Source organism: Varanus komodoensis, unplaced genomic scaffold (genome assembly GCF_004798865.1).
Source record: "Varanus komodoensis strain SLA01 unplaced genomic scaffold, ASM479886v1 scaffold12, whole genome shotgun sequence".
In the NCBI taxonomy this organism is placed as follows: Eukaryota; Metazoa; Chordata; class Lepidosauria; order Squamata; family Varanidae; genus Varanus; species Varanus komodoensis.
In genome coordinates, this window is record NW_025335349.1 from 11786265 (window position 1) to 11805017 (window position 18753).

Below are 18753 nucleotides of genomic sequence, written 5' to 3' on the forward strand. Positions count from 1 at the left end.
AGCCACACATTCTCCAGCCCAACTTTAAGAAATTATGATCCTCAAAGCTAGGTGTATTTGTTTCGTTTGTTTATTCACCAGATCCTGAGACAGCAAACAGATACTGCCAATATCCAAACAGTTTCAGAGTGCTGCCGTTTAAAAGAAAATTCTGAACAACATTGCCAGTTCCAATCATCCTCATCAAATCTCATTATTCCTATACTTTAATATTTATCAGTATTTATTTATTTATTTATAACATTTTTATGCCGCCCCCATCACAACAAAGCCTCGGGGCGTCTCACAACAAAAACAAAATACATAAATATAACAATTAAACAGTAAAAATATTAAAACCCGGTGCATCTTGGCTTAAAAGATTTAAAATCCTATAAATACAAATGAATTAACAATTAAAATGAGTTTTAAAAAAATGGTCTTAGCCTGGTGCCAAAAAACAAATAATGATGGCGCCAGGCGGACCTCTCTGGGGAGCGCATTCCATAGATGGAGCGCCACCGCAGAGAAAGCCCTCCTCCGGGTATTCACCCTCCTAATATCATTCACAGAGGTTTCCCGGAGAAGGGCATCTGTAGCTGTTCTCAAGGGGCGGGAGGGCATATATGGACGCAAGCGTTCCTTTAGATACCCAGGTCCCAAGCCGTTGAGGGCTTTATTGGTCATAACCAACACCTTGAATTGGGCCCAGACTTCAATCGGGAGCCAGTGGAGCTGACAGAGAACTGGGGTTATATGAGAACAACGCCTAGTCCCCGTCAGCAGCCTGGCAGCTCTATTCTGCACTCTATCTGGACCATCTTCAAGGACAGCCCCACATAGAGCGTGTTACAGAAATCTAATCGGGAAGTTACCAACACGTGTGTCACTGTCGCCAGGCAGTCGTTCTCCAGGAAGGAATGCAGCTGATGGATCAGCCGAAGCTGAAGGAAGGCGCTCCTCGCCACCGCCATCACCTGAGCTTCTAGAGACAGCTCAGGATCGAGGAGCACTCCTAAGCTGCGACCCTGTTCCTCAGAGGGAGTGCAACCCCATTTAGGACAAGGCCCAAGTCCCCCATCCCGAGGCCCGAACCACACACCAGCAGGACCTCCGTCTTGTCTGGACTGAGCTTCAGTTTATTGGCCCTTATCCAGCCCATTACCTCGGCCAGGCACCAGTTCTATAGGTATAGGTCTTCATCAAAGGGCCATTTACCAATTGTCAGTTCAGATGCTTTATAGTTTATCCATGGTCAATATACAGAGAAGACAAAGCAACAGCACAAATCTCCTTCCGGACTCATCTCTTTCTAATATAAACTGTATCTCTGCATATTTTGATTTGACTATTCTCCTAACATCTCATTAAGCAGTTTTCTATTTTAAAAAAAGTTAAAGTCACAACAATAAATAGATTTCATCATTACATCATCATAATGCAAGATATTTGGTATGCTATCTCTTAAAACTCCTAACATTTTCTTAAGAATTAAAAATCTAAGTCTAGCATGATTACCATGCTAGACATTTAAATGCTAGACATTTAATCTAAGCTGGTAACATGAAAGCATTGGATCCGGTGTTTCTATGAAATCTTGAAAAATATTTCTACTGACAAGCCACCATTGAGGCCCTTTAAGAAATATGATGCCCTGTTTGTGGAACTCTGGTTCATGAATGAGGAATTCAAACTAAACCAAGGGTTTAAAAACCCCCTCACTATTTTGTTTTATTAATAACATAAATCTAAAGTAACAGAAAGCCTAGAAACCTCCATAATAAAATAGTGCATTGTTTCTCTTTAAATTAGACTGTTTCTAAATGTGTGCCTATACACATTATTCTACATACAGAAATGTTATGAAAACTGCTGTCCTCTTTTTGTCGATACAAATTCTCCTTTTCCAACAATGCACAAAGCAGTATCTCAAGCTAGAATGTTCTGTGTTAGACTGTGTTGATATAAGACAGCTTCATACACTTCTAAATAACTTAATGATTTCCAAAACAGAGCAGAATTCTCATTTGTGAATATTTTTTGAAGTTGCAAATTCACACAGGAAAAGATACAAAGGCTCTCTGCCTAAGTTGGGCAGAGAGAAGAGTGTGTGTGGAGATAAGCGTCCAATCTCCTCAGGAATAAAATATTGCCACATTAAAGCACCTACTTAAAAAAACCTTTTCTAATCAAAGATATAATAAAACCTCAAAATTATCAGGTAACATTTGCTTTCATATTACTCAGAGCAATTTTCATGCATTTTCATTACTGATGCTGAAATTTGATTATTTTTTTTAAAAAAACACACTAACCACACTAACTACCCTTCACGAATCTCACAAAATGAAGTCCATCCACAAATACTGACAGTACAGTAGATTTGTTTGTTTAGAGTGCTACGAAATTCTTTGTTGCTTTTACATTATTTTTGGAATATTCTGCTGAATGCAAACCTATTGCTATTCTGCTCGCCAGACTAAAAGATCAGATTTTGGCAGATCTTTGGAAAGAAGAGAATCCCAGAACACTTCTGGAAAGTTTTGCCCTGCGTTCATCTTTAAAGCATTCTGCAGCTTTCCTACTAACAAGAAACCCCATCCAAGAAAATACTGTTAATTTGTAACCTGAGCAAGACTGCAATCCTATGGTAACTATTCCCAGGGAACATATATTTTTAGGATCATCTTCTTGGAGGGTAGAGATGGGGATTCCACATTAGAGAGGAAGGCCTACACATTCTTGCAAGCTTCCTCTGTGAAACTGTGGAAAGATCTGCAGCCAGTTCAGAGAACACAAAGGGAAGCATTCTAAGGCCATGCTTTCAAAATGCCCCCTGCAGCTGGCATAGTTCATGTCTTTCCAATTGCATCAAGGAGAGGCAAACAGTTCAAGAAAGAGAGAGAGAGTAAGAGAGAGGGAAGAGAAAAAGGAAAAAAGAAAAATCAGGCTCTTCCTTCCTTTCTGCCCTGTAAGCTCAAGTTAAGCAGGGCTCTGGATTTGACAGAGTCCTCAATATCACAACCCCATGTCCTGAATGTTTCTTAAGTGCCATTAAGCCCTTCAAAATGCCTGTCCGTGACAGGCTTGCTCAGCTCTTGTGAACTTTAATGCTGTGGCCCTATTTGGTCTTCCCCTTCTTCTGCCTTCAACTTTCCCTAGCATTGCTATCTTCTCCAGTGATTCTTGTACCTGTAATATTACAGCTTCAGTTTTGTCATTTTTGCTTCCAGAGAAAGTTCTCATTTCATTTGATCTAGGATTCATCTGTTTGTATTTCTGTTGGTCCAACTATGCTCTCTTCCTGCACTATGTTTCAAATGCATCAATTTTCTTCCTGTCAGCTTTCTTCTGTCTTCAGCTTTCACACACATACATAGCCATTGGGAATACAATAGTGGGATGACCTTGGTCTTGGTTTCCAGCAGAACATCATTAGAGTTGACAACTGTTTCTGGTTCCTTCATTGCTGCCTTTCCAAGTCTCACTCAGTCATCCTCTATTTTTTTTGGCTGTACCCTCCCTTTGAACTGATGATTGAGCCACAGTATACAAAATCTTTCATAACTTCAGTTTCTTCATTGTTGACCTTAAAGTTGTATAATTCTTCTGTAGTGGTGATTTTTGCTTTCTTAATGTTCAACTGCAGTTCTATTTTGAGCTTTCTTCTTTCACTTTCATAAGAAGTAATTACAATTTGCCACTGTTTTCTGTCAGTACTAAGGTATCCTCTACATAACTTCCAATCTTCACCCCTGCTTCTTCTGATCCTAATCAAACTTTCCTTGTAAGTTCTGCATGTGGGCTGAACAAATAGGGAGATGAAATACACACTTGTCTGATTACTCGCCTATAGGAAACTTTCTGTTTCTTCATATCCTGTCCCTACAGTAGCTTATAGGTCACAATACAGGTTACGCATCAGTTGCTGAAGCACATCCATTTCTTTCAGGACCATTCAACAGTTCTTGTAACCCATATAGTCAAAGGTTTAGCAGTAGTTTACAATGCAGAGACTGAGCTTCTTTTTAATGTCGTTGGTATACTACAGCAGCCAACATATATTTTGCAATATGGTCTTGAATGCATCTTCAGAACGTCAGGCATGTCTCACTCCATATAGGGTAAAATTATTTGTTTGAAACATCAAGCATCACTTTGTTTGCATGGGAAATTATAGTATGATAATCCTCCTGCAGTTTATTTGTATTCTTGCAATTTAAAAGTAACCCAGGATCACAGCTAACTACAGATTATAGGTATTCTAAAATGCAGTATTACAAAACTATAAAGCTGTGATCCTGAGAGGTGGTGGGCTCTCCCACACTAGAAACATTCAAAAAGAAACCAGACAGCCATCTGAGTGGGATGGTGTAACGTGGTGTCCTGCAACAGCAGGGGGTTGGACTCGATGGCCTTCATGGCCCCTTCCAACTCTACTATTCTATAATTCTATACTCTGTAACTTATTTTATATTGTTAGAAATAAAACTTGAGTGTCAAAATTAAACAAGGTTAGTTGCGTTGGGTCCTTGGTTAATGTTATCACATCACTGCCTAACATCAAATTTGGATACCATACAAGCAAGACTTCGTGCTCAATTAATTTTTATACTTTTTAGCTGTGGTATGTGACACAATTATGAGAGAATTTTAGAACATTCTTTCTCTTTTGTTTGCTCATCAGAGACAATAAGCAAAATGGCCTTGACAACAGTACTTGAATCTTTATCAGCAAAGTTAGAAAGCTCCCCCTGTTTCAAAATGGTACTAGTAACGGAACATCTATAAGCCACAAATAAACATAAAGATCTTAATTGGTCTAACCCTTCAGTACTGGGTATACTCAGAAAACCTGTTTCTAGAAGAAAGTTAAATTTGAGCTCCCAGAGACAGACACCAAGTGAAGGCTGATTGGGGTCAGCTGGAGATGAAGGAACCACGGGGAGAATGATATTCAAGGAAGTAAGTTAATGGAGAAAAGACATTTATTTGCATGGAACCCTGATGCCTGCCTTTGCATAAAAGCAGGTTGAGGTTATTCAGGGAGGCTGCATGAACTAGTGCTGACAGGATTTGGAGAGTGGCCCAGAATACTAGGCCTTTTCTTTTCTACAGAGGCTCTATGGAAAACTTCCAAGTTGCCAGGAACCTGGGGCAACCCCTGGAGTGAGGGTCTGAGAATGTGCTGACAGCTGAATCCAGAATTCCACATACTGCTGAGGAACTGAGTGAATAATTTTAGAAGCTGGGGCACTATCAGAAGGCTGAACAGAGAGAGCAGAAGGCCCTGCAATCAGTGAAAATGTGGAGATAATTGAAGTAAGAACAGCATTCTGTTGAAGTGGCTCTGGCTTTTACATTGAAAAGGCGGGGCAATGGTGCAAGTGAAAATGTTACCCTGACACTCTAGAACCATGGAGAAGGGGGCTTTGGCATCTGTCACCAGCCACAAGGACAAGGTTTGCTGGATACATTCTATGTATTGTCATTTGTTGCTAGCTGCCTTGGGAATCATTTATTCAGAGGTGGAATATAGGGACCAATGGTCTGACCTTCAAAGGCATCCAAGGACACATCTGGAAAAAAAATGTGTAATGAGACTTCAAACCCAAACTCTATTCCTTACTAACCAAAACACTGTAGTATCCTGAAATGGCACCAATCTATCCAGCACAGCAATAGTGTTTGATAAAATCAGTACCCAGAATATAACAATTTTTGAGAGCAATCTGGACCATTGCCCATAAAGCAGTGTCTGGGCCTAAGAATTGTAGCAGGGCATCTGCTGTAGTGCTTGCAAAGGACTGAGAGCAGGAACTCCAACATAGTGTGAAGTTGGCAATACTGAAGCCACCATACTAACCCAGAGATTGCAACTGGCCTCATGCATAGGTTCCAGCACTGAAGCCATCCATAAACTATGTCTCACATCAACAGGGGCAGGTAGCAGTGGAGAAAGGATATGGTATTAGTTGTTCAGTCACAAAGTCGTGCCTATTTGTGACCCCATGGACAACATTCATCCAGGTTTTCCCATCTTCCATCATCCCCCAGAGTCCACCCAAGCCCACACCCAGTGCTCCAGTGACCACATCTAGCCACCTCAACCTCTGCCATCCCCTTCTCCTTTTGCCTTCAGTCATTCCCAACAGAGTCTTTTCCAGATAGTCCATCCTTCTCATTAGGTGGCCAAAGTATTTGAGCTTCAGCTTCAGTACCTGACTTTCTAAAGGGCAGTCAGGGTTGATTTCCTTCAAGATTGACTGATTTGATCTCTTTGCAGTCAAGGGACTCTTGGGAGTCTTCTGCACCACCACAATTCAAAGGCCTCTATTCATGGGCACTCAGACTTCCATATGGTCCAACTTACACAGCCATACATTGCAACTGGGAAAACAATAGCTTTGACTATACAAAGTTGTCAGAATGGTGATGTCTCTGCTTTTTAGTATGCTGTCTAGATTTGCCATGGTTTTCCTCCCAAGGAGCAAGGTCTTTTAATTTCTTGGCTGCAGTCACCATCTGCAGTGATCTTGCAGCCCAAGAAAATAAAATCAGTCACTACTTCCATTTCTCCCCATCTATTTGCCAGGAAGTGATAGGATCAGATGCCATGACCTTAGTTTACAGTGCAAACTCTAACGAAAGGCTAAACTTCCAAAACAAAGTGTGATTTTTATGTAAAATATTCTTGTTTTTCTCTCAAAAGGGATGACAATTAAAAGAAGGTCCTTCTCAGTAACTGCCCCCTCCTTTAGAATCGGCTTCATAAAGAGGAAGGCCTGCTGATGTCACTACTTTCATTTCAGTGCCAAGCAAAAACTGTCCTCATTCAAAGGTTTTTCAAAACCTTACTTCAATACCTGATCGTAAAAGCTCACTCTGCTACCAAAAGATGTCTCCCTCTCCTTTCCCCAGTACTTGGAATTGTATTGTTGGCCTGTTTTTAATGTTGTTAGCTGCTTAGAGAGCCCTTAGAGGGCTATTCAGTGGCTTATAAATTTGAAAATAAGTAAATAAGTTTTTCAAGCTCGTTTTCAATTGAAAACATTATAAGCAATAATTAATCATTCTTATTTAAGTTTATTTAACAATTCATGTATTGAAATACTGTGATTCCATGAGAGAGTGTCACTCCAGCACTGACCCTATTCCAGCAACAATGCAGTGGCAGCCACTGACAATGTGTTCTCCCCTTTATCATCTTTTTGCCATCACCTGACTGATGGTCAGCATAGTTTATTTACTAGGCAGGAGAGGGACTACCACATAAGTTCCCAGTCTCCTGTCAACCAGCTTCTATTTCCCCATCTCCTTATCTTCCATTCCAGATAAAAGAGATTGTACAACTATTTCATTGTTCCCTCATACATTTATTTTTAGAAGAAGAAAAAAAGTGGAATAAATGGTAAGAAAAGCAGGAAGGTTACAAACGGTAGATGATGACATCTGGACTCCCTGTTAATTTCAAGGCAGGATAATTTCTGGAAGCACCCTTATAACTCAGATGGGATGGGGAGCATAGAAGGAAACTCGACTGCTGATTGTTATTAATAATCGAGTCACTCTAGCCTAAAAAGTTAATAAAGTTGTTAGGGTTTTTAAAGAATAAAAAGTAGGAGAAAAGAAGTGAGTATGTGAACCATTGCTATGAACAGTCTGCACAGTTTTGGCAAGTGGGTTGTGTAGAAATTATATGATTAATAATAACTATTAGTATAATAATAGGTGCCTAGTGAAAGGGAAATAAAGCATTAAACCAGGTCTACCTATTCCCATACCAAACCCTTAAATAGCAAGCATTTATTTCTCTGCAGAAATCCATAGCTTCTTGAGATAGCTGAAGGATGAATGACAAAATATAAGTACCATTACAAAGACCGAAATATAAAGAGCTGAAAAACTACCTCGATACTGTCTTTCTCCTGTCACTTACCTTGAGGTTTTCGATCCTTGGGCATACTAATGACAATAGATTACAATATTGGTGAGAGAAATGTATGCATAGCTGTGCTTTATTTTAATAAGTCTATAACTATTTTGTAGTTTTACCATTGTACATAACTTGGATAGGCTGTATAGAAATATTTTAAAATAAAACTTCACTGTATTAAAAATCATATAGAAATAAAAATTACACAAAATGTCCAACCCCAAGCCTAGAATTTTCTTGGTTCTTAAGCTGGGTTATCTGCACTGCCATGCCAGTGCTAACAACAGATCTCATAACAATCCTGTATTGCTGAAGAGTTATGTGCACATGGCATGCAAATACAAAGGATTAACACTGGCTTTTGTCTACCTTTGCATTTTTATATTTGTCCTATCAATGGCCAAAAATATTTTATTTTCATCCTAAACTCATAGCAAAATTATATTCCTGCAAACATTTATAAAGCAAAGCCCTTGTGGTTTTCTGGAATCTGACTAACACAATGATGAATATGTAAGAGTTTTTGTAGTCCTGCTCCCACCACAGAATTGTCCTTTTTCTCCCAACATTTATAGAGAGAGTAGGAAGAAAAATCTGGAAATGCGATATATTATCATTGTATTTTATCATTAATTTTCATGTTGGCTATTATACAAAATACATTTAACTATGACTTAATTAAAATATCTTAGTGATGTATTGGTCTAACAGATGACTGTCAAAAGCTTGCCTCAGATTCTTAAAGAAAAAATTGGATGAAATCCTAAGGTAACAGTTGAAAGGACTAAGCATCTGGACTTTATCTGGCCCAATATCAACAAAAAATCAAGTCTAATTCATTAAAGGAAATAATAGTCTCATACTTTTACACTTTTCCAAATACATTATATAATATTATTGTATGTATAGGTTCTCATTTTCAGCCTATCATATATATTTGTGCAAGAGCTTTTGCAAGAGATTCTTGCAAAAAAAATCTACATGCAATGGAACTTCAGAAAACAAAAGAAATTTTTGTAATAGAGAATCCACAACAAAAGTATTTTTGCTGGATTTTAGTCAAATTTTTATAATACTAATCTCTATATGTCTACTCAGAAGTAAGCTCCACTAAATTCAATGTGTGTCTATGACTGGAGCCTTAGACATCCAGGGATGGCACTAACTCTCTGTGCTTTGCAGTCACATTCACCCATAATCATATTCACTTTGAATTTTCCACATTTTGTTCTGTTACAGTGCAGAAATGGAATGCATTTAATTTGACATTGGAGACTCTTGATGTACACAAGAGACTCAACACAGTGAACGTGCAAAATTTTTACTGTAGTGCAAAGGTTAAGTAAACAAAGACCAGCTGAAACGTCAGTGCATAAGTGTTCACCCCATTTGCTATGACATGCCTAAATAAGCTCTGGTGCAACCCACTCCTCCAGACCTCACATAAGTAGTTGAATGAAGTCCACCTGTGCCATATGATCTCAGATTAAAGACATCTGTTTCTGGAAGTTCTCAGAGTTTGTTGAAGAACATACCAACAAACAGCATAAACAAGACTAAAGAACTATCAAAAGAACTCTGGAATAAAGTTGTTTAGGTGCACCAGAGAGGGTTGGGTTGTTTTTTTAAAAAATTCTTAACTTTAAACATTCCCCAAAGCACCATTAAAACCATTATGTAAGCCGCCTTGAGCCCTTTGTAGGAAAAAGGCAGGATATCAATCAATCAATCAATCAAAATTATTACAAAATGGAGGAATAGGACTCAATCACAACTCTATCTAGAAAGTCATCCACCAAAACTCTGTGACTGGGTAAGAAGAGCATTAGTAAAAGAAGCATCCAAGAGACCAGTACTCTGAAGGACCAGAGAGATCCACAGTGAGATTGGAGAAACCATCAATGAGACAGCAGTTAATTGGATGTTCCGCAAAGCTTTGATTTAGAAAGAGTGGCAAGAAGAAATAGCTGAATCAAACCCTATCAAAGCTCTTTTGGAATTTGAAAAAAAAAATGTAACAGTCACAGCAGAAATATTCTCTGCTTTAATGAGACCAGTACTGAACTTCTTGGCCATGCCACAAAATACTATGTATATTGCAATGACAGCAATGCTAATTGTCCTGACAATACAATCCCAAGGTGAAATGGGGTGGTGGCAACATCATGTTGTGTGGATGTTTCTTGATGAAAGAAAAAGAAGAAGCGGAGAACTACAGACCAGTCAGTCTGACATCAATCCCTGGGAAAATTCTAGAGTGGCGTCAGTCTGCAGACACCTTGAAACCAATGCAGTGATTACTAGAAGCCAACATGGATTTCTCAAGAACAAATCCTGCCAGACTAATCTGATTTCATTTTTTGCTTGGGCAACTTCCCTGATGAACTGTGGGAATGCTGTGGACATAATATATCTTGTTTTCACCAAAGCTTTTGACAAAGTGCCCCTGTGATATCCTGAATAGCAAACTAGCTAAAAGTGGGCTAGATGGAACAATGACCAGGTGGATCCAAAGTAGGCTACAGAATCGGACTCAAAGAATGTTCATCAATGGCACCTTCCCAAATTGGGGAGAGGTTACAAGTGGGGTACTACAGGGTCCAGTCCTGGTCCCAGTGCTCTTCAACATTTTTATTAATAATTTGGATGAGAAAGTTCAGAGAATGATTATCATATCTGCAAATGACACAAAACTGGGTGGGATAGCTAATACCCTGGAAGACAAAAAGATTTGTGGTGATTTTGAGAAGTTGGAGCTCTGGGCTAAATACAACAGAATGAAATTTAATTTATTTAATTAAATTAAATAATTAAAAATTAATTTTTAAATTAAATTAAATGACAAGTTCTGCAACTAGCAAAAGATGTAGTATTTCCTAGATGCGGAATACGTGACTCAACAATGCAAATGAGAAGGATCCTGGAATTGTAGATGACAAGCTGAACATGAGTCAACAGTGTGATGTGGCTGCAAAAAGGGCAAATGCTATTTTAGGCTCCATTAACAGAAGTATCACTTCCAAATCACACGAAGTACTATTTCTTCTTTATTCAGCATTGGTTAGGCCTCCTCTGGGCCACGCAGTTTTAAAAAGATGCAGACAAGCTGGAAAGTGTGCATAGGAGGGCAACAAGGATGATCCAGGGATTGGAAACATTGCCCTATGAGGAGAGACTGCAAGAACTGGGCATGTTAGCATTGAGAAGACTGAGAGGGGATATGATAGTACTCTTCCAGTACATGAAGAATTGTCACAAAGAAGAAGGCTAGGATCTCTTCTCAATCATTCCAGAGTGCAGGACACAAAACAATGGGCTTAAGGAAGCCAGGTTCTGGCTGTAAGGAACCAGGAAGCATTTCCTCACTGTCAGAAATGAAACCAATTATTTAGGGAGGCTGTGGGCTCTTCCATACTAGAGGCATCAAGATGCAACTGGACAGCCATCTGACAAGGCTGGTTTAACTAGTCCTGCACTGAGCCGGGAGATGGACCCTTCCAATTCTACTATTCTATGATTCAGTCTACAAGGGACTTGGGACTGGAGCTGAGGTTCAACTTCCAGCAGGACAATGACCTCAAACACGAAGCCAAATTAACACTGGAGTGTTTTAAGAATGCGAGCCTGAATGCTTAATAATGGCTTAATCAAAGCCAAGACCTCACTCCAATTGAGAATCTTTTGGAAGAATGAAAATCTGTGGCAAGAATCTGTGGTTTGCCAAATGTGCCCACCAAACCTGACACAGCCGGAGCAGTTTTGCCAGGAAGAATGAGAAAACTCTGCAGGATCCAGATGAGCAAAGATGGTAGAGACTTCAATTTAATTTAATCTAATTAAAATAACTTGTTGCTAAAGGTAATTCTACCAAGTATTACTGGGGCAGGGGGGCAGGGGAATACTTTAAGTGACCAACAAGTGTCAGTTTATTCTTGTTTACTTTTGTGACACAACAAAACTACTTTGCACATTTACATTGCTCAGCATCTTCTTTACACCAAATGGTAACCATGTCAATTAAATCAATTTCAAGTTACAACATTAACAATTATAGAAAGATCATGGGTGTGGGAGGAAATACTTCTACAATGCATTGTAACTTGGGGCATGAGTCTTTCAGGGTTATGTTGGGATGATAACAACTCCAAGTCCATTAATCAAATTATTATAGAATAAAGGGACATAACTAAAGTGCCAGGGCAAAACAATGATGGCTTGGTCACAGAAGGTAAAGCATTAAATAAAACAATATAAATTAAGCCAAACAGATGACTGTATCCCTTTATCACAGGATCAACCTTTCCACACTGTTATGCATGGAAAAGAGTCACACACACACCCTAACCCTAACCCACACACACACACATCATATGTAAAAGTCAGTGTCAAGGCAGAAAGATGCCACATTTATTTTGTTAGGGAACCTTTCCCTATTCTACTCCACAAAACAAAGCCTACCATCCAGGAAAAGAAGTGTGCAAACCAGGTACCTACTCCTGATCACAGCAGGTGTTTAGGGGGCAGGAAGGAGTAAAACCCAAACAGATTCTCAATGTTAATTTACAGTTATAAGAAGAGACTAAGGTAATGCAGATGCTGGGAATGATTGATGGCAAAAGAAGGGGATGGCAGAGGATAGAAGAGACTAAGGTAATGCAGAGGCTGGGAATGATTGACAGCAAAAGAAGGGGACAACAGAGGATGAGGTGGCTGGATGAAGTCACTGGGGCAGTGGGTGTGAGCTTGAGTGGACTCTGGGGGATAGTGAAGGACAGCAGAACCTGGAGGACTGTTGTCCATGAGGTCGTGATGAGTTGGGAATGACTTTGAGACTAAATAACAAAGGTATTGCAGTAGATATAACTTAAATATAAAGCCTAAGGATTCTTCTAAGCTGAAATGTATCTTCTTTAGCAATTTAGTATCTAAATTATAAAGGAGTGTTCTGATTATTTTTGATAACTGCTCTTGGTTTGGTCTTTGCAAAACTGTTTGAACCTGTTTTACATATTACAAATGGAAATGTAATTCTAATATTAGTCTCCTCACTTTTCAGCAGTTTCCAAAACTGAGTGATGGAATATCTGGCTATGATTTTTCTCCATTCTCCACACACCAAGTTTGCTAATAAACTTAAAGCACCTGGGTGTTCCACTGACTGGGCAAAGGAGTTGTTTTTGGCATCTTAACTAAAAATTTCCATTGAATTTTCCCATACCTAAACTAGCAGCTTAAAAAGTGAAATGGGTAGAGGTGGGCAGAAGAGAAAGTACCAATAAAAGCAGTTAGTTTTTCAGGGGTTTTCTTTTTAAAAAATTAATTTACAGCAAAGATCAGCTCCCAACAAGCAACAAAGATTGTCCCAAATATACAATAGCATTTATTAATATTATGGAGCTTCAGAAATTTTGGTAATTTCAGTATTCAGACAAATGCTGGATACAGCCTGATGAGTGGATTTGCACATCACCCACCCTATCCTACTCCCTGTGAATTGTTCCAGAGTGCACCTGAGAGACCATTGGGCTTTCAGTGGGTTGTTTTCCCCTTCTGCTCTCCAAAAGGTTTCCCAAGTTAAAGTCATCTTGTCCCCTGTTCCCATGCCACTGATGTTCCTTTTTTCAATCCCCCTCCATTTTCCAGTACTTTCACAATCTCTGCAAGTGAAAGTCACTGACAGTTTTACAAAGTTTCTAAGTGGCACTTCAGCACAACCCTCACTGGCTCCCCATCCACTTGAGGAGAAGAAATGTAATCAATTGTGTTCATAAATTTTTGCAGGTGACTTGGGCAGTCACAAGCAGACTGGGGAAATGGCGGGCACATCGCCCCTTTTATACTATGGGGGGAGGGCGCAGAGTTTCTGGCGAAACTGTCAAAGCTGTTAAATCTTCCTGGCAACAGCCCCTGCACAGGTGTAGCACCCATGATGTGTGATGCACAGAGGCCAGAATGAAACAGTATTGGTGAAAGTGAGGCTTTCCTGAGATAGAATATTTGCAGCTATGCAAAGAGTAAACATGATCACAAAAGCAAACGTTTCATTCAGTTCAGAAATAAAAGTTATTCCCAATTTATACAAACTGCTCTTGCCCTCAAGTCATCAAAACATTCTCCAAAGAACTCTAGAAGAAATTCTATAGGCTTTTTTTTTTTACTCCTGACCTCTCTCAGAAAGATTTTTTTCTACATAATTCCCAAGTTACAAAAACAGATTAAAGAATCACACCCATTTTTCATGACAGTAACATGGCAACTTCTCCAGAAAAAAAGAAAGCCTCAACTTGTAGAATTCATATAACTGTTATGCACATCCTTAACAGAACCTATGACCCAGAAATTGATAGAAATGAGGTTACTGCCAACCTCCCTGCTATCAAAGAAATCTTCAAGCCAATATTCCATAAACTGAAGGCTTGTATTGCATCTTGTGAATGTGGCCTCAAAAAAATGGGTAAGCTCAAGTGAAATAAGTAACATCTGAACTGATCCTGATCCTTGGTCTTAACCACATTAAAGAACCAATTTCACTTCATGCATATAGGGTAGACCACTTGCATCAGCTCACCAGCTATGATTAACACTTTACAAAGTAGAATGCTTAACAAAGCAAAGGGCGGCAAAGAAGAAATTCTTCTCCACTTCCATTGCCTCCTCACAGTGCCATACAGCGAAGCTTTTTTGAGTAGTACATGGGCTGATACACCCCGGCCCTAAGAAAGATCCTGTATCACCATCGATGACCATCAACTTTGCCCAGCACTTCAAGGAGAAAATCACTCAGATTCTTCACGAGTTGGACTCCACAATTGATTCAGATCCCTTAGGGGAGACACTAATGACCCCGTCTGGTCAGGTATTAATGGATGAATTTCAGTTAATGAGGCCCAATGATGTGGACAAGGTACTTGGACAAGTACGTCCTACCACCTGCTTACTCAACCCTTGCACTTCGTGGCTGCTAACCAAAGCCAAATACAGGATTGGTTCCTGGATCCTGGAGGTTATTAACGCCTCTCTGAGGGAGGGCCGGGTGCCCGCTCCTTTAAAGGAGGTGGTAATCAGGCCTGTTCTAAAGAAGGTGTCTCTGGATCCAGAGATGGCTGCCAATTATAGACCGGTGGCCAACATCCCATTTTTGGGCAAGGTATTGGAAAATATATACTAAAATATATACTTTTAAGACTAGAAAAAATTAACATGTCCTATTAATCCAGTGAGGTGACATTGGTTTTTCCTATTGTGGGATAATTCATCAAGGGTAAGGACGGAGCTTTAGTCATATTACAATGATGTATGAAGGGACTGGTTCATAAGAAAACAGACCATGAAAAAAATCACAATTTTATTTTTTAACGGTGGCTTCAAGTAATAAATCTTAAGCCTTGAAGAGAGGATTGCTTGATTCTGCCCCAGATCCCCACTCTTCTAATGTTTCCACACAAGTACAATCACACTGTGTTCACTGGGGATGGAGACTATTAGAGTCCCTCTTGTATCCCTCTCCTAATTCCCAATCCTGTTGCAACCCTGTCCCACATCATGCATGTACCATTCTTTATCTGGCCAGCAGCTGCAAAACCAAACAGACATTCCATGGTAGTGTTTCCTATGCTACATGCATTACAATTCCACGGAATACTATGCATGTGAAAAGGACAGAAGCTGCTGTACATGCATAGTGTTCAAATAATGCCTCTAGACTGCTCAGACACGGGCATAAGAATGTAAGAACAGCCATGGTGGGTCAGAGTAAGGGTCCATCTTCTACAGCTGTCTGTTCACAAACAGGCCAATCAGCTGCCTGCAGGAAACCCATAAGCATGATGTGCGTGCAACAGCACCCTCCTACTGTTTCCCAGCAACTGATGGACAAGGCATACTACCTTTGATTCTGGAAATAGCATATAGCCATCACAACTAGACTGCTTCTCCATGTATTTATTCAATCCCATCCTGAAGCCATCCAAATTGGTGGCCATTAATCATATGGACATGAAATCCATAATTTAATTATGGACTGTGTGAAGAAGAAAAGTACTTCCTTTCATCCATCCTGGATTCCAGGCAGCTTTGTGGGATGACTCTGGGTTCCAATACTATAAGAGAGGGAGAAAAATGTCTTCCTATTCACCTTCTCTATACCATGCATGGTTTTGTACACCTCTACCATGTCTTCCCTTATTCACCCTTTTTCTAAGCTCAACAATCCCAGCTTTTATCACTCTTCCTCATAGGGAAGCTGCTTCAGCCCCTTATTACTGTTGTCCTTTTCTGCAGTTTTCCCGACTTTAGACTATCCTTTATAGGTCCGGTATTTAGGTTCACAATATCCTAAGAGAGGTTACATCATAGTTTTGCGCAAGATGAAAGTGATATTGGCAGTTTCACTTTTTATTCCTTACCTAATTATGCCTAACATGGATTTTGCCTTTTTCACAGCAACCATCCACAACCTCAAGACCTTTTTCTTGGTCAGTCACCATTAGCTCAGATCCTATCAGCTTACACTTGAAATTGGGACATATTACTCCAACATAGCCTAACTGTGCATGTGCCTTAATAAAAAAACCACTTAAAAACAGAAGGTCCTTAAATTCTTTTACCACTATTTACATAGGTCTAACTTCTTTATTACTAAATTAATTAAGGGCTTGCCTAAAATATTTTGTCTGCCTTCAGATCAAAATAATGGCAAAAATGGAAGTTACTGATTTGTTGCTTTCAAAATATTATAAAAGCTTCCACATAAGAACACAAATGAAGGGAGACAAGAGGCATATATTCACATGTTCAGCTCTAAAAATTAGTTTCTACATAAACATAATAGGAAAACAGATTTTGGTTTCCTTAATTCTCACAGGAAATGGACCAGAACTGAATAAAACCACAAATCTGCCTACAATCTTTGGCAGCTTCCAGAATATAAAATGTGATTCTGTTAAAACAAAAGAAGTCTCCTATATGCCCCTCCACCTCTTTTACCTCAATGAGGTATCAAACATTCAAAGACTGAGTTTAGACTGTGGACCCAACAAAAATTTCAGCCCTACTCAGAATTTCACCCAGTTCTACCAAATGAGCTAGCATGACATTTACCACGTGAACTTACATTTATATAGGAGAACACAGGGCTTTTTTTATCATAGAACGCACTGGAACAGCGTTCTGGCACCTTTTTTTCAATGGATTTTACGAAGGCTGCTATTGTGTCTGTGATCTGATAGTGAGAGATAGCTGTTTCTGACACTGCTCTGCTGCTCGACTTGGGATTGGTGTGTGTGCTTACTGCCGGCGGCGACCTGAGTTCCGGCACTTTTTTTTTTTTTTTAAAGCACTGGGAGAACATATCAAACACCAGCGCTGTAATATCGGAGACACCAGCTGTAATATCAGAGACACCAGCGGAATTCTACTAATTCAGGCTTACAAGCGGAGAGATAAAAACTTATGGGTATTTTGTAGCACTGTTGTCCTTATTTCCTTTGCATTACCACAACAAAACTTTGCAAAACATTGCTGGGGAGCAGTGCTTTAAAAAATGTTATGATGTTTCATGGTTAGACATTTTCCTGCCATAATTCATTATGGATTTACTAATGCCACAGATTACTGATTTATAAACAGCAGCAGATCTTTCTCCCTAAGCTAAAGTCTAAAAATATTGGCTTGTTAACATTCTAATAATTGTTTAGCTCAAACATTTCAGTAATGGAGTTTATGGTCCTCTAAAACAGAACCAGGAAAATCACTATAAACACTGATATTGTATAAATATACTGTGAGAAAGTACTGATAAAAAGGAAAAAGAAAAATAAATGTGAACTGCAGAGACTGTCTAATGTTGCCAAGAGTAATAATAACATTTTAAAGTGGTTTTTAAAGTTGTATTTTTAAAAAATGGAATATCATTCTGAATTTTTTATCTTGCAACTGTAATTCCCTTTTGTCATTCATAACATAATAATGTTTGAACTTCTTAAGTCAATTTAGGATAGCATCTTTTCCCCCCTTCTTTTTACTTGTTATTAAATGCAATATTGGTCCTTCATCAAGTCCAGTTCAAGCTAGCACAAATAAATTACAGTTTAGCTAGACTAAAAGTATACTTAATGTAATTTGAATTATCCTAATTGGCCCAGTTTGGATTACACACAACTATGCTGGGGAAAAAAGGCAGAAACCTGGCAAGGGAAAAAAGATACAATTACTTGACTGTGAAGTATAACTTTACATACCTTGGCCTCCGAAATGCTATACCATATTGTTGGCATGCCAGACCCACAGTGGGAGTATAAACAATAGGCATGAATCTTTCAATGTCAGAAATGAGCACTTTATAGAATAGTTTTTCATTTTGATCCTGAAGTCCCATTAGCAAAATATACCTGTGAAAAATGAGTTATAGATTAATCTCCCACATGTAGTTCGACAGCAAATTAATATAAAATTGATAGTATTCGTTAAAGCTAATTTTCTCTCTGAAAAACAACTTTTTTTATCCAAGACACCATGATATCCCCACCTGATTTTACCTTTTTTTTTTAAGTGTGACATTATTTTGCACATGTATTATTATTTTATTATTATTCCCTTTCTATCTTAAGTGGCAGAATGGAATAAAAATATTAAAATCATCAGGAAATGAATCATAGTAGCATATTATATGCAATTATCTATATCTAGAATCTAATAAACTGCTCATCCCTATTCTTCTCTTTAGCATGGAAATGATACTAGGATTACAATCATATGCAGACTTGTTTGATAGTAGGTCCCATAAGGTTTCCTTTTGAACATACATGTGTAGGACTTCAAATTAAGTAACCTTGCTACAT

General features: G+C 38.9%; 1 protein-coding gene across 1 annotated transcript in view; it reads right to left on the reverse strand.

Moving 5' to 3' along the window:
* ME1 (malic enzyme 1) overlaps window positions 1–18753 on the reverse strand; it is a 130688-nt gene that overhangs the window by 92922 nt on the left and 19013 nt on the right. Inside the window, exon 3 of the mRNA XM_044421680.1 lies at window positions 18154–18303. Coding sequence (XP_044277615.1) covers window positions 18154–18303 — 150 coding nt within the window. The remainder of the gene's footprint in view (window positions 1–18153; window positions 18304–18753) is intronic.